At 43.4% G+C, this 16,104-nt stretch overlaps 1 protein-coding gene across 2 annotated transcripts in view; it reads right to left on the bottom strand.

Annotated features, from left to right (window-relative positions):
• LOC149286402 (clustered mitochondria protein homolog) overlaps positions 1–16,104 on the bottom strand; it is an 82,415-nt gene that overhangs the window by 61,952 nt on the left and 4,359 nt on the right. Inside the window, exon 1 of one of the 2 annotated variants that reach the window (XM_089494034.1) lies at positions 199–1,527. The exons of the other annotated variant lie outside the window; for it this stretch is intronic. Coding sequence (XP_089350160.1) covers positions 199–811 — 613 coding nt within the window. The 5' untranslated portion in view covers positions 812–1,527. Of the gene's footprint in view, positions 1–198; positions 1,528–16,104 lie in introns of those variants that run through there. 2 annotated transcript variants of the gene reach the window in all.

Raw genomic sequence — 16,104 nt, 5'->3', positions numbered from 1 at the left:
GTTTGCCCAAGAATGTCAATAGTGGCCAAGCAATTTCATGGCTTCATTGCCATGTTTCGTTTTAGCTTTTTTTGTTTTTAAGGAGCCTGATTAAAAAGGCAAACAAGACGTAAAGATTTGTTTCCTTCTCATCCTCTGTTTGCATTGCTGAACTCTGTGCAATCTTAAAATTCATCAATAAGCAACAAGGTCTTTTACCTGCAGGCATGCCTTCATGGTCTTCTGTGGGACACAAAGTGGCCTCTGGAACAATCCAGCTCTTCTTTCCAGAGCAACCCAGGGGTCTTCTGTCCAAGACCATATTCCTACCTAAGTAACTGGACTCAAAAGCAGAACTGATGTGGCTACCACTGCAAGCTACCACTGCTTGATCTGTGGAAATGGGCTCACAGCACACAGCCCTGTTTGTCACCGTGGTTTCTTGGCAATGGTGCAACCTAAAAGCTGGCATCCCATGACTAGCCTGTGTTTCACTGGCTGGTCCTGTAGTCTCTTTGTACTCCTTTGTTTGAAAGCTTGAGAGTAGCTCCTTGGGCACCTCACAATCCTGGGAGGCTTGAGGTGAGCAAGAATAGTTTGGAGGCCATGTCGATTCTCGCTGAAGGTCATCAGGAACACAACACTGCTGGAGGAGTCCAGCCGCTGCAAAGGCTTCACAGCTATCAGAGCCCCTGGCTGGCTGCCCATTTCTATTCTCCTCTGTTAAGGGTCTCTCTATTTTTCCTCCACTCTGTAAGCATTCACAAGATGAACAGCCAAGGGAAACGTGTGAGCACTTTGGTGAGCACACGCAAGCTTCAGGAGCATCCATTTTGTTTTAGATTTGGGGACTTCTCTCCTGAGCCACAGCCGGATGTGTCAGCAAGAGGGGTGACTTCTCATCCAATGAATCTTCACCATGCACCCTGAAGATCAAGCTGGCAATGTGCTGGCAGCAATTGGCAAGAAGGGTGTTTCCCATAATTTCAGGTGTATGTAGAGGTTTCTCATGCTGGTTAGCAATGGTGTAGCCTACATACAAGGCAGCGCTCTCAAAATGTTCACGGCCTGGAGGCTTAAATGGTTTCCAAAATGGCAATTCCTCTTTTCCTAGAGTCTTAGCAAGCATGCAGACTGAGATAAGTTCACAGAAGACATAGACTCTATTGTAATAAAACTAGTAACAAGAGTTGGCATGGGTGCTTTTTTTCCTCCTATGGCAAACAGGAAAGAAAAATAATGGGGAAACATCAGCAATATCCAACAGACCTGGCGTTCCCACAGTGCAAGTCCTGCCGGAGTTCCCAGTTGCAGTCTTCGTCTCTCCGAAAAAGCAAGACGCCAGCAGACTGCCCTGCTGTATGATGCCAGGAATGAGTGCCACTAGAAGCTGGGGTTTTCCTTCTCTGTTGCCCTGGAGAACAGTCCCAGAAAATAGTGTTGTTTTTCTTTTCCTCTTTGACCCTGGAATAGACTGGGACTAAGAGCACTGTGGCAGCTTCAAAGTTGGTTATAAATAGAGTCTCGAGGATGGGCTCTGTACCAACCAACACGGGACCACAGCTGAAGCATTCCCCTCTGCCAAACTTACTAACAAACACTGAACGACAGAATCAAGGTCAGCTGCAATAGCAAGTGAAGTATACTTAGATGTCTGCACAGCTCTCCATACAAAACAGACCAAGAGGAAAAAGCATTAACGGACAGATGCAGAAAGTGGGCTGAAGCCCACAGTTACCAAAACTGTGCCTGGGCTTATTCACAGTTATTAAACTATATCTGTATCTTATGTTCTAATGATAAATAAGAACTCACATGAAAAAATCTACACACACCCTGCAGATAAAAAGCTTTCAGTAGTATACTGGTTGGAGAGGGGCCCGGGTGAGCCAGATTCTAGTAGTCCCTCACTGGCTCATCTTGGGCCAGTAACATTCTTTCTCAGGTCCCATTCACACCATGAAAATAATCTGGGATGAATCCAGGTTGAATTTTTCTTGTTCACACATGTCCTGAATGCACTCAATGCATGTCTTTGGGGGGCTGGCAAAAAAAACCACTTAACCTGGGAGATTTGAAACTGTTTCCTCCCTCTTAGTTTCCTGAAAGATCCGCGTTGTCAGCAGTATGAATAAGCTTCTGAATCGATGCAGATCACTCTGAATCATTGCTTCTCCTTGAAAGGGAGGCAGTTCCATTTTAATCCGAAACAATTGCATGTGTCAATAACAAGGGGTTACAAGGAGTTGAAGAATTTGCAAGCCCAAAACAAAATGGGAACAACAAACCCAACAAACATCAGTGTGGCGGTCCACATCTCCTTGGGACAAAAATATGAACATGAATGCCCTCTAAGTCTTGTCTACCTCCTAGGGTTGTCCTGCTCTACTACAGTTGGTCCTCTGTATCTACAGATTCTCTATGCATGTATTCAAGCACCCACGGTTTGAAAATATTCCAAAAAATATATAAATTCCTAAAGCAACTCTTCATTTTGCCATTTTATGTAAGAGACACCATTTTGTTATGCCATTGTATTTAATGAGACTTGAGCATCCAGATTTTGGTATCCACAGAGGGTCTTGGAACGAAACCCCAATAGGTACCAAGGGCATACTGTACATGTTATGAACGCAAGCCATAACTACTACTCTGGATCAGTCCACATGAAGAACAAGCAAGCAATCATGTGCACTGCATTTGGATGCTAAATCCTCAAGGCCCAAAACTAAATTCCAAGGATCAAGGGACCAGGGAAGAAATTAGCAGAAGCAGTGAGTAGCTTTTTCCCTAAACTATAGAGCCAGTGTTGGGGAATATTTTACTCTTTATTTCAAAGGAGGAAGGAGAATAGGAGATGAGAACTGGAGACTGGCTTCATTTGAAAAGACTTCAGCCATTCTAAGCTGTCAGTGGTTGGCAGAGTGCTTGGTTCTCATGCTCCAGATAATAAAGAGGTTTGCACTTCCCAGAGTTTTAAACTGGCGGTTCCTGGGCCTTTGTAGCCAAAATAAAATAAAATAAAATGGATGTATAGATTTGGCAACTGCACTTTTAGATTCCCCTGACTGCCAGCTAGGTAATTCTGTGAGTTGTAGGAACGCTTCCAAGTTCTGTAAAGTTGTGTGTTTATGTCCCTTCAGGTCACCTGTGGACTTTGACATCGTGAATTTCACAGGGTTTTTTTTTTTTTTTTTGGGGGGGGGGGAGATAACAAATCCTTAGAAGTGGTTTTGTCAGTTTCCATATAGCCTACAGCACTGGTATTTGTTGGTGGTCTCCAATGCCAGTACTAACCAGGGCTGATCCTGCTTAGCTTCCAAGACCGGATGGGATTGGGTGCCTTTAGGGTACTTAGGCCATATTCTTACTTGCAGTCAGTGTGATAAAACTGCAGCAGGTGCACTTATGTTTGGGAATCTTTTCCCTGGGGCAGTAAAAACCCTAAATTTCTGACAGATTTAGGACACAATATAGGACTTTTCCAGTACACACTTGTTCTGCAGCATGTGTGCATCAAAACAACAATAACAACAAACCCTCCCTACTCAAACAAGAAGTTGTTTTAGTAGTACTAAGCTTTTACAAGTTAACATACTCCTTTGGCTCTCCAAATGTTTTGGATTTTAACTCCCAGAAGCCTCAACCAGCTTGGCCAACTGTCAGGAATACTGAGAGCTGAAGACCAAAACATCTGGGCGATCAAAGTTTGGGGATCACTGCTTTGGACCTAAGGAGAGCAACCCTTGAAACTGGATGCTACTGTGCTTCAATGAAAGGTTTAGATTTGTTTGCACATTCTAAGAAATTACTGTATATTCTATTAAACACATTTGAATGTATTTAATCAAATACATTTGAACAACATGTTGAGGTGAGCAGTTGTCGCTTTCGAGATGTTGCTGGGCTGCAACTCCCAACATACATGATCACTGGCCATGCTAGCCGGGGCTGATAGAAGCTGCAGTCCAAAAACAATCTGGAGAACCACGGCTGCTGACATAACTTTGCAATGGAATACTTAATAGGTTCCGCAAGGAGAGGTTAGCACCCTCTTCAATCCACACTCACAAACACAAAATATCAAAAGAATGGGTTATGAAAGATGTGCCAACAACTCATAGGCACCTCTCTTAATGCGTTTGGCTGGAAAGCATTCATTTGACACCCTGAAAGGTTGTAATCTTTTTTAAAAAACATGTACTTCTTCTAGGGCATAGAGAGTGTACATTCTGCAAACTCATACCTTTTGCTGAGCTGGGCACTCAGCTCAACATCCGAAAGCAGAAAAACCAGTGTTACTTGTCAACCCACTTGACTGGCAGGCACTACAGGAGAGCTTCAAAAAGTGTGTGTGTGCGCGCCTGTTTTCTGGTCTGGTCTGGTCTGGAGACCAGGGTTCAAATCTCTGTTCAAGCATAAAAACCCACCTTGGGCAAGTCACACTGAATGAATGAATGAAATTTTATTTCTATACCGCTATTCCTTGCAGATCACAGCAGTTTACAAAAATCACCATCAAAACACTACAATACAAAAACGCACGATACCAGTTTAAAAAACAATACAAAGTATACTAAAACATTTCATACAATCAATTTCACAATCTAAAAACCAATTAAAAACCATACAACGAAAAACCATACACTCCCTCAGCCTCAATGGATGGCAATGGCAAACCCCTCTGATGAAATTTGTTAAGAAAACCCTATGACAGGTTCATATGTTGTGTGTACCTTCAAGTTGTTTCTAATTTACAGTGACCCTACAGCATCCCTAAATCCCACAGAGGGAGCAATACTTAAAACTTTTTGCAAACACCCGTTTTATTCCATACCATCCTATTATGCAACTCAACTTGACAACATCTAGCCCAGTCATGGCAAAGGTTTTAGAGACTGAGTGCCCAAACTGCAACCCAAACCCATTTATTTATTGCAAAGTGCCATGTCCCTCTGACTTTCTAGTAACAAACTCTGGCGAACCCTGTGCTGAGGTGATGGTGTTTGTGCCAACAGAGAGGGCTCTGAGTGCCACTTCCGGCAGTCGTGCCATAGGTTCGCCACCACTGATCTAGCCTCTGGAAAACTGCAACATACAGCCCCAGTTTAATTTCAAAAGGCTGCTACTAACTATTCACTCAAAGCTCTGGAATATGTCTTCCCTCGCTCTGTAGCACTTTGACTGGTGAAATAGAGAGAGTGCCAGAGAAAGAGTGGAAGAAAGAAGTGTCGAAGGAAGGAGGAGGCACTGAAGGAAGTGTTAGGAGAGGGGTCCTACCAACTATTGGCTCTTTGCCTTGCTCACTGATGCTATCTGGCCCCTGATGGTTCACCACAGAAGAATGAAAGCAGACCAAATCCCACATGATAGTATTCAAAGATACAGCCGTGTTAGTCTGTTGAATCAGTATGTACAGAGATCTTGTAGCACCTTTGAGACTAACTGAGAAAGAAGTTGGCAGCATGAGCTTTCCTAGACTTCAGTCTACTTCATAAGATGTATTCTAATACACTTCTGAGTTTTAGATGTACAGTGGGACCTAGCCATCTGCGGATTTGACCCTCCGCAGATGGTAAGCCTTGTTGTCCCCAATGGTGGTGCCTGCATGCAGTTGTCCACATGCCACACTACCATTAGGGACAACGGGACTTCCGACTGTATTCAGATACTTGGAGGGTCCACTGGAACTGGAAAGCACGTGGGACTTTGTTTCCTTTCATTCTTCTACTGCGAATACGTGCTTTCCAGGTTTTTTTTTTTTGTTCTGTTCCTTGATGGATCATCCCCATGGGAATGCAGGCCCTGAACGGAAAAGAAATAAAAAAGCATTTCCCCACAATCTACTTAAGCTGGCAGGCACCAAACACTAATTGGTAGCACAAACTGAGCTCCTGGTAAGGACCCATACGCAAGTCTCTTCTTGCCAGTGCTGCCAAGCATCACACACCAGACCCTAAATCCCTCCAGCAATTCTGCTCGCAAAACCAGATTCTCTGAACAGGCAAACAGAGAAACAGGCCAATGCTGACACAGAGATGATTTTTGTCTCCCAACCGCTGCCAAGAGAAAACATGCTCCTACAATGGTCCCCACTAATACAGAAGCACACCCCCAGCACTTTTTGGCTACTCTTCCTTTGCAGCAGCCATGCCAGCCCTGTTATGAACAAGTTGGAGCAAGAACACACGCTCCAAGCTCTTTCAAACCATGAAGCTGGGTATGGAGTTACTACCACACATAACAGAATGGGCAAACGCTCTTCAAGTTCTCTATAAATGGAGGAAAATAAATTAATGAGAAGAAGTACAGTATATACTCAACTATAAGTCGACCTCATGTATAAATTGAGGGCAGGTTTGGAGGCCAAGATTATGGATTTTGATATGACCCTTGGATAAATCGAGAGTAAAAATTAGGGCAGTGATGGCGAACCTATGGCACACATGCCAGAGGTGGCACTCAGAGCCCTCTCTGTGGGCATATGTGCCATCGTCCCAACACAGAGTCTGCCAGAGCTTGTTACTAGAAAGCAAGAGGGACATGGCACTTTGCAATAAATAAGTGGGTTTTGGGTTGCAATTTGGGAACTCGGCCTCAAAAAGGTTCACTATCACTGACTTAGGGGTATGCAATGAAAAATGTAAAGGACGAAGCAAAGGAAAACAATGCCAAAGAACTTACAAAACTCCAGCAGGTATAACTATTTGTACTCATACTAAAGGCTGGATGGATGAGAGAGTAGGAGGTGGTCAGTGCTTCTAGGGCAAATTAAACCTTTCACCAGGGGATGGGTTTAGATAGAAAGATATAGATATAGACACACACACAATTTAAAGTACAGTATTTACACTGACCCATGAATAAGTCGACTCAAGTATATTGGGTCAACTTTTAAATCTAAACTTCTAGACTTATACATAAGTATATATAGTAATTACATGAAATTATTATCATCTTATCATCAAGGTGGGCAACTGTGGCCCTCTTAATATACTTCTGCCCACATTTCCCAACTACCATAATTGATGGTAAGGGATCATAGGAGCTGCAGTCCAACTTTGCCTGTTGTCATAAAATTTGAAAATGTGGGTGCCAGATCCATTGCTCCAAAGCCATGAAAACTAGACTCTTGACAGACATACTAAAAGGAGTCACAAAGGTGTGGTGTCTGAAATGCTTTCTAGTTTTCTTATATTGATTTATTAATGTGGCTGTGTGTTTGAAGCTTTAAAAATCATTTCCAATGGCTGTGTATTTGAAGTTTTAAATACCATTTTCAGTGACTACATGCACATTTTCTCATACACTGCATAGGTCTGCTGTTGAAGGCAGTAGCTACCAGTCCAAGGGACCAAGTTACAAGAGTGCTGATGTGATGCAGAAACCCCACAACTGCACATACCTCAGGAATACACTACGGCAGTTGACATGTTTACAGTTCCCAGAGACTCATGTGTCCAACTGACATTAATAATATTAGTAATAATAATATGTTTTATTTATATACCGCTATTCCAAAGATTATAGCGGTGAACAGCAAGTAAGCTAATTTGCCCCCAACAGTCTGGGTACTCATTTTAGCGACCTCCTCGGAAGGATGCAAGCCTGAGTCGAGCTTGGGCCCTTTTGCTGGTCTTGAACTCGCAACCTTGTGGTTTTGAGTGAATGGCTGCAGTACAGGCATTTAACCACTGCGCCACCAGGGCATTAGCTCAACCTGTACATCTTTGGACTACAACAGCCATGCTGATGGTGATGATGCTATAGGTTTTACCAAAGATGGTTGATTTCCAAGCTCTGTTCCCACTTCAACGTAAGTGGTTATAGCTCTCCTCAGACATGATGTGCTACAATATGTGCGCGCATGCACGCCTACGCTTTGCAAATACAGTCAACCTTCTATATCCCTGAATTCTTTAGCTATGGATTCAACCATCCATGGCTTGAAAAACATTTTTAAAATATGTAATTTCTAAAAAGCAAGCCCTGATTTTGCCATTGTACTTAAGGGACACTATTTTACTATGCCACTGTATTTAATGGCACTTGAGTATCCACAGATTTTGGTATCCACAGGGGGTCTTGGAATTAAACCCCAGCAGATACTAAGAGTTCACTAGGTATGTATGTGTCTATACACATATGTGTATATGTGTATATGTATGTGTGTGTGTATCACCACTGACCACATGCTCCACATCCCTGATTTATTAGTTACACATATATTCCTTTGCTCCAATGAGATTAAGGCAGCATACATGAACCTCCCTACCTTCCTTGTTGCAACACTCCTGCGCAGGAGGACACACACACCAGACAGAGCTTTCAGTGGCTTGTAGCCTTGTAACTATAGAAGCCGTAGGAAGCACCCCCCCGGTCTCATATCTCAGCCTGGGGACTTATCTGCGCATACAAATCTGTGGGCTTCCAGAATGATTAGCTGTTGCTTGTAAATCGTCCCAAGAATCCTCTGCCTCAAAGGCAAACTTTCTTTAAAGCAGGGGTAGGCAACCTTTTTGAGCCGGGGGCCAGGTTGCTGTCCCTCAGACAACTGGGGGGGCCAAAGCCAAAAAATAAATAATTAAATAATTAAAAAAAAAATAAATATATAAATAAACCAGGACAAATGTAGGACAAAATTTTCAAATGGAAGACACTTTTTTTAAAAAAATGAAGGACACGCGAAAAAATTTGCTGATTTTTTAAAAAGTGTTAATATAAATGCATGTTTCTGAGGCTTCTATAGACAATTGCCCCCCAAAGGCCCTGGCGGCAATCGGCGGCAGGACCGGGCTGGGGCCGGTCCCAAGGCCTTGCCGGGCCGCATCCGGCCCACGGGCCGAAGGTTGCCTATCCCTGCTTTAAAGTAAATATAATTAAAATAAGTGCTTCCAAAACTGGAGAGCAGAGGGAGGAAAGCTAATACTGTATACCTTCGGAGATGGGCTTTACCCCCGACCATGATGGCAATGTGTGCATGTAATGGGAGTTGTAGTTACAAACAGCCAGAGGATGGCCGTTTACAGAAGGCTGTTTTGAAGATGTGGCATTCATCTGACTTCTCCCAAACCAAGGGCTAGAAGTTACTTTTTAAGACTACAACAACCATGTCGATTGTGTGATCCAGAGGGGGGGAAAGTAATGTTCCAAGTTCTGCTCCCACCTGCAGCACAAGCACCTGTCCTCAGAGAGCATCTGCTGCAGAAGAAAAGTTCATGCATCATTCAAAATGCTCCAGAGTAGAACTAGAATTACTCACAGGAACACTTACCTTCCAAGAAAACTTTGAGCCAACTAACTGCGCAAGTTTCAACATCAGGCAGCAGACCTAGCCAAGTGTTTAACCAACATCCGTAACTCTAAACACTACAAAAGAGACTTCAACTGTGTAAAAGCATTAGGCACACAAGGGGTATGTGTGTGAGTATATATGTGTCTTCAAGTTGCCTATCAACTTATGGCGACCCTATGTGTTTCATAGGGTTTTCTTAAGCAAGGAATCCCCTAAGGTGATTTTGTATTGTCTGAAATAAAGCTTACAGCACATAAGAAGAAAGTCATTCATTCATAATTTATTACAGTCCTTAGACCCAAAATTAAAGCATTCAGTTAAAATATACAAGTTTAGATGAGAAAGAGTGTGTGTTGAAGAAAGAAAGAAAGAAAGAAAGAAAGAAAGAAAGAAAATGACAATATGTAGATAAAGATGGGTTTGAAGAACATTGTTTTAAAATTTTGCAAATTAATATAGGACAGGATAGGACACAATAGTGACGCAGACCAGTAAGGCAACTCCATGAATATCATAGGTTTTCCTAAGCAAGAAATAATCAGAGATAATTTTGCCAGTTCCTTCCTCTGAAATACAGCCTACAGCCCCTTGGTATTCTTTGGTGGCCTCTCGTCCAAGTGCTAACCAAGGATGACCCTGCTTGACTTTCAAGATCAGATGGGATGAATACCTGCCATCAGTTGCCATCGTCTTTGAAATGAGTCAGACTCACAGTGTGAAAGAATTAAGAGGCTGCAAAAGGGGGGCAGAAGAGTGGGAGAAGCAGCATGCCTGCCTCTTTAAATGTTCCCTTTGAGCCACATTCCATAGATTTGGGCCACGGCCAACTCATGCCCATGTGCAATTGGGGGGAGGAAAGGAGATGGAAGGAGGGAATCCTTCCTATCCGGCTTGCAATGACCACCCAAGGGCAGCAGGATTTCCCCAAAATAAGATCAGTCACTTCCAGACAAGCCCTTTATGTAACAGGCATGCCATCAAAGAGGGAAAGTTGGTTTTAAAAAACAATCTTTAAGGAAGAAGGGAAAGAGAGCCAAGGAATAATATTAATATAAAAAAGGTACAAAGGGACACCTTAAAGGATCCTGAGATCATAGAGCCCTCCCACTCAGCTTGGATTGGCTGTGCAGTAATTGCACCCAGGAGTATGAAGGTGACCTTGAGGAAGGAGGTGTAGAGGAAAAAGGGAAACGGAAGGAGGAGAAACCAGGAGAGAACAGCAGCTGCAGTGCAAGTGATGCCCACCACGTGGCCAGGTGGACCAAATGCCTTCAGACCACCACCACCGCTCCAAAAATTAAAAATCTGGCATGAACATTCAAAGCCACAAAATCAGCCATACTTGCAAATTTGCTTTAAGCCAACCCAACCGCTCCACCTTGTCCCCCTGTACATAGAACTTAGGGCTAAGTTATACAGTCAGACCTCCATATCCACAGATTTCTAATCCATGGCTTCAAGCATCCATGATTGAAAATAACTTGGCATCTACAGGATTTTGGTATGCACAGAGGGTCCTGGGACCAAACCCCAGAAGATGCCAAAGGCCCACTGTAATTCTGGACAGAGTCCAAATCCCCAAGCTGGTTGTGGATAAGTTGTTGAAAGCCAAACCTCTCCCCTCCAATTTTGGACTACAAGCTATTTGGGGATTCTGGGACTTGTAGTGGGGAAAGATAAGGTTTGGCTTTCAACAGCTTATTCCTCAGAGACACTCTTCCCTTACAATCTCTGCTCCTGGATTCCACCTTCCTTTCACTCTTCTTGGGTCCTCCGGCTCCAATAACTGGATAATTTACTTTTCATTATGAGGGCTAATTAAATCATTATTTTTTCTGTCTCTCTCCACTCTCCTTAAGATCTCAAAATCCAGCATTCCCAGTAGTCTTCACCAATTTGGCACCTAGGAGTTGTGCTGTCTGAGGATGATGGGAGTTACTGTCAAACATACCTGATAGGGAAAGCTGTGGGTGTTTTGTTGTTGTGTTCCTTCAAGTTGTTTCTGACTAAGGCAAACCTGTCACCGGGTTTCCTGGGCAAGGTTTGTTCACAGGAGATTTGCCATTGCCTTCCCCTGAGGATGAGAGTGTGTGACTTGGCCAAGAACGCCCAGACCCAGAGGGTTTCATGGTCAAGCTGGGAATCAAATCTGAGTCTCCAGTTTTGTAGTCCAACACTCAAACCACTATATCACACTGCCTCAAGCTGTGGCCCCAAAGCTTTGAGGGGTAATACAGAGGTGTGCGTGCATATGCACACTATCTCAGCCACCCATGTAGATGGTATTAGAGTATTTTGTGTTAGGGATGGGGGTCAATCTGTATTTTTAAAAATAGCTATTAAATCTTTCTGTATTTGAAAAATTAAATTCTATTTGTCAGTATATGGGCATGACAGAGAATTACAGAAACATGGAGTAAACCTTATTTTAAAGAAGAAGCTTCTAGGAATGTGGAGGAAGCCTTACTTTAAAGGAAGAGGCTTCCAGGAACACAATTCTCCTTCTTCACAGAAGCAGACAATGACTTTTGAGGCAGGGAAACTTCTGGGAACCACAAAATCAGAATGGGAGTGTGGTGTGGCCTATTGTCCACACACTGCTCACCTCTGTTGCAGACCATGTAGAGTTAAAAAGTCCAAGGGTCCAACCCTGCATAAGTTAGGTTCCTATGAACAAAGACCATAAAGTTTCCAGGTGAAAGGTTGCAGGTTCAGTTCTCAATGCCTCTAGATAAAGGGATCATTAACAGAGGATGGGAAAGAAAGCCCTGTGCCTGGGATTCTGAAGAATCATTGCTAGTCAGAGCAGAAAATATTGGGTTACACCAAGGTGTTGCTGGACTGAAACTCCTCACAGCTTTAGCCAGCACAGCTAATGATAAGAAATATTGGACAATGTGGTTCAACATGTGACAGTGCCACATCATTCCTACACCTGAGTTGCACGGACAAGCAGTCTGACCTAGCTGAAGGTACATTCCTATAGAGCTCATAGTATGCACATGTCATGTTCCACCATGAGGCTGGCCCTCTGCGTGGAAGGCAGATGCATCTCAGCTCCAAAATGAATGCTCCTAAATCCATACAGATCTCTAGGAGACTCAGGCAAAGGTCTGTGAAGGAATCACTCTTGCTCCCGACAGCCTCCTGGACAAAGAGGAGGAGACCATGACCAGTTTTGGCCCCACCTTCCACTGCTGGCCACAGCCATGCCCGACATCATGAGGCCTTCGGTGTAAAAATATTCCCAACCCTGCACAAGTTAGATAAAAAGGAGATTCGTTTCTTAAATGCTTAGAGGGCAACATCGTCCAACAAACCAGAGCAAGCAAAATGCTTCTCTCTCCCCATCCAAAGAGCCAACCATAAAGATCTAACAATTGTGGGGGGGGGGGGGGGGGTAGGAAAGGTGGGGGCTGTTGTCAAACAGGCTGGCAATTATATGTTATAGAAGTAGGGAGATAACATGGAAGACGATTAGCTTTGGGGAAGGGAGAGGGAGACAAGATTTAAAGGTCAAATCTGCTTGAAAAAACGGCTGTCTTCTCCACAGCTGTGATCTAGATAGGAGAAAGAGGCCCCACTGAAGTTGGATTTGCTTCCAAGTAAGCAGGCAAGAGGATAGAGACTACACTGGGGTGTCTCTAGCCACTTTTCTCCCAGGTCACGACAGATTAAGCTGTCATTTCAAAGCAACACTCTCTTGACCAAGTTAATACCTTCATCCAATACAAAAATCAGAGGGCAGCGGGAGTAGGAGACAGACTTACTCGTCATGACTGAGCTAAGCTTTCAGCCTGAATTTGGCCACAGACTGAACTGGATGTAACTTTCCACTGTTTAAGAATTGAGGCGCAGGGGAGAAATCCTGTGGGCCAGTGCTAAGAGTACTGCAGCCCTCAAATTCACACAGGGAGTTAAAAAATATCTCCTCTGGCAGTTTTCCCACCTGTACAATGCAGAAAAGCCATTATCTACTCCCACAATGTTTGCCACACTGGAAAATAAAAGTATATATTCAAATTGGTAGGGAAGCAGAGTTAGCTAGACCACTGGCTTTTCCCCCCCAGTAGCCACATGAAAACAGACTGGTGCACAAGTGTGCGCATACACACACCCTCTACTGTAATTATCTCCATTATGCCCATATACTGACAAACAGAATTTACTTCTTCAAATACATTAAAGTTTAATAGCTATTTTTAAAAATGCAGATTGAGTCATAGAATCATAGAGTTGGAAGAGACCGCAAGGGCCCTCCAGTCCAGTCCCCTCGCCTTTTATCCAAAATCCTCCAAAATTGTCCACATGAGATAGCTGAGATAGCAACACCTTTACTTTCTGATGGTTCGCGGCATACAAACTGTTTCGTGCACAAAATTATTAAAAGCATTATGTATGATATTACCTTCAGGCTATGTTTATAATATGTGTACAAATCATAAATGAATTTCATGTTCAGGCGTGGGTCCCATCTCCAAGATATCTCATTACGTAACTGCAAATATTCCAAAATCCAAGATGCTAAGCATTTCAGATAAGGGAGACTCAACCTGTAGCTTGCTCTAATTACTTTTTCCCCTCCAGATGACGCATTTCAAGGGTGATTTTAAAAGAGGACAGGACAGATGTTGGGGAAACTGCATGTCTCTCTCCTTCCTATTTTCTTTCCACTTCCTCCTATGAGGCAAAGAATGATGGAGCAGGAGAGAAGAGAAAGTGGGTCCAACATTAACAGAGTATTGGTTTTAAAACTAACTCCATTCTCCCCTTCAGAATTACTTGGAGGCTTCCCATAGAGAAGTTCCTTCTTGTGTACACCCCACTGCATGTATACCCATGCATATCCATAAAATGTAAGGAAAGTAACTAAGGAACCTCACGACAAGTTTGAAATAGTGATGGCACTTACATTTTCCAGGAATGATGGTATCTGCACAGATGTGCTGCTTTTTAGACTCTGTAGCAGGGAGTAGGCAACCTGTGGTCCTCCTGGCCCAATTTCAGAGGGTCAAGGGACTGGATTCGATGGCCCTTGCGGTCTCTTCCAACTCTATGATTCTGTGATTCAGTAGTTTGTTGCAAGCAATTTATTCAGAACCAGAGCTTGGAAAGGTGGCTGCAACTCCAAGAATTGCTCTTGGGATTCTGGGCTTGCAACCCAAGAAGTAAATTTTCTATGCTGCAATGGCCAGAATCCCCCAAGACAATTCTGGGAGTTGCAGTCCAAAAAAGTCAGTTTTCCAAGCTATATTCAAAACTGTTGAGAGAAGGATCCATCCATCCTTCCAGTAGGAGAGGGAAACGGAAAGGATCAGCTACATTTCACTTTGATCTGACCCATTTCTGTCATCGACCCCAAATATTCCCTCATGCAAATGCAACCCTTTACCAAAAAAATACCCTGTGCCTTGTGTACAGCTGCAAAAAGCACTTTACAGATGTTTAGGGGAACCACTTTATTATTAAGACACATATGCCAGAACATCACTCTGGCATTAAACAGATCCTGGCAGAGATTGAACCCTGTGCAGCCCAGGGAAAGATTAAATATGCAAGTCCCACACATTCATGCACACCTTGTCTCTAACTCCGTTAGGTAAGCAAGAGGAAGAGACAAGAATGCCAAATTAAATTCTGGCAGTTACAAGAAGCCAACGCCTTCTTAACACCACCCTCTTCCCTTCACAACTCTCAGAAACACAAAACCAAAATGCCTGCCACACACCTTGCTTTCAGGGAAAACAGGGTCAGGAGTTACAGTGCAACACCTTAACAAACATGTAAAGAGGGATTCCTCCACCTCTAAATACATATTTACTACGTCTCCAAATCCCTAAATGGGGTGGCTATAATTACAGTTTAACAGGGCCTTGAATATTTGTTGTTTTTAGGCAAACCTTGAAACCCTAGTGCGCTGTCCTGCTATACCTGCTCTATTCAGGAGTAACTCCACCGTAACATGCAACATGTACACACACACCCTGGCCACAACTTAACCTTCAGAGTTCAGACACGGCCTTCAACCAGACTTGCTTCACAGTTAGTTAGCCGTTCAAACGTTCTGCTAGGCCTTTGACCCACAAAAACCCTACTAAATGGATTAGTTATTTGCTCTAACGTCAGAAAAACACGCGCTCTATATTTTATATTGCTCAAGAGCTTGAAAAGGAAGCACAAGTAATTCTGTAAGCAAGCAAACCCACACCGATTCAACTACACATTTTCCTCATGCTCTCCAAGAGGAGAGCATGGACTACAATTCCCTGTTGGGAATCGTAGTCTAAAAAAGTAACTTTTCTATGCTCAGCTTTGGAAGCTGTAACAGTCTTCTGGAGGTTTCCCCACAACCCACACAAGTGATTAGGATTCAACTGAGTAACCCCTCTCTTCTAACAAAAACACCTCTCTATAACTGATCAGGAATGTTGAAGCCAGTTCGATACATTTGTATTAGAAGAACATACACTGGCTTTTTTGGACTGCAACTGCCAGAATTGTCATGGGAGATTCTGGGCATTGCAAAAAAGAGAGCCACCAAAGGCAGATACCAGTGTGACAGCACATGCCGCCCTTTCTAGTTACTCACAGGAGCCATGAAAACACCTCTATCAATGGGCACATGCCCACTCCTGTGCCAGTGTCTACTAACCTTTTCCATTGCCTTCTCCTGTGTTCAAATTCCAAAAGTGGTTTTGGAGACGTGCCCCCTCTCTCTACTTCATCTTCTAAAAATGGTAGATAGGTTCATCTCCATCCTCAGCTCTTGTTTTCCACTTGGAGAAAATGGGAGTCAGGAAGGAAGGAACTCTGTTTCTACAACCATGTTT

The sequence above is a fragment of the Sceloporus occidentalis genome, unplaced genomic scaffold (genome assembly GCF_023333645.1).
Source record: "Sceloporus occidentalis isolate IW3139 unplaced genomic scaffold, rSceOcc1.0.p SCAF_69, whole genome shotgun sequence".
In the NCBI taxonomy this organism is placed as follows: domain Eukaryota; kingdom Metazoa; phylum Chordata; class Lepidosauria; order Squamata; family Phrynosomatidae; genus Sceloporus; species Sceloporus occidentalis.
This window is presented reverse-complemented; position numbering and strand designations above follow the sequence as displayed.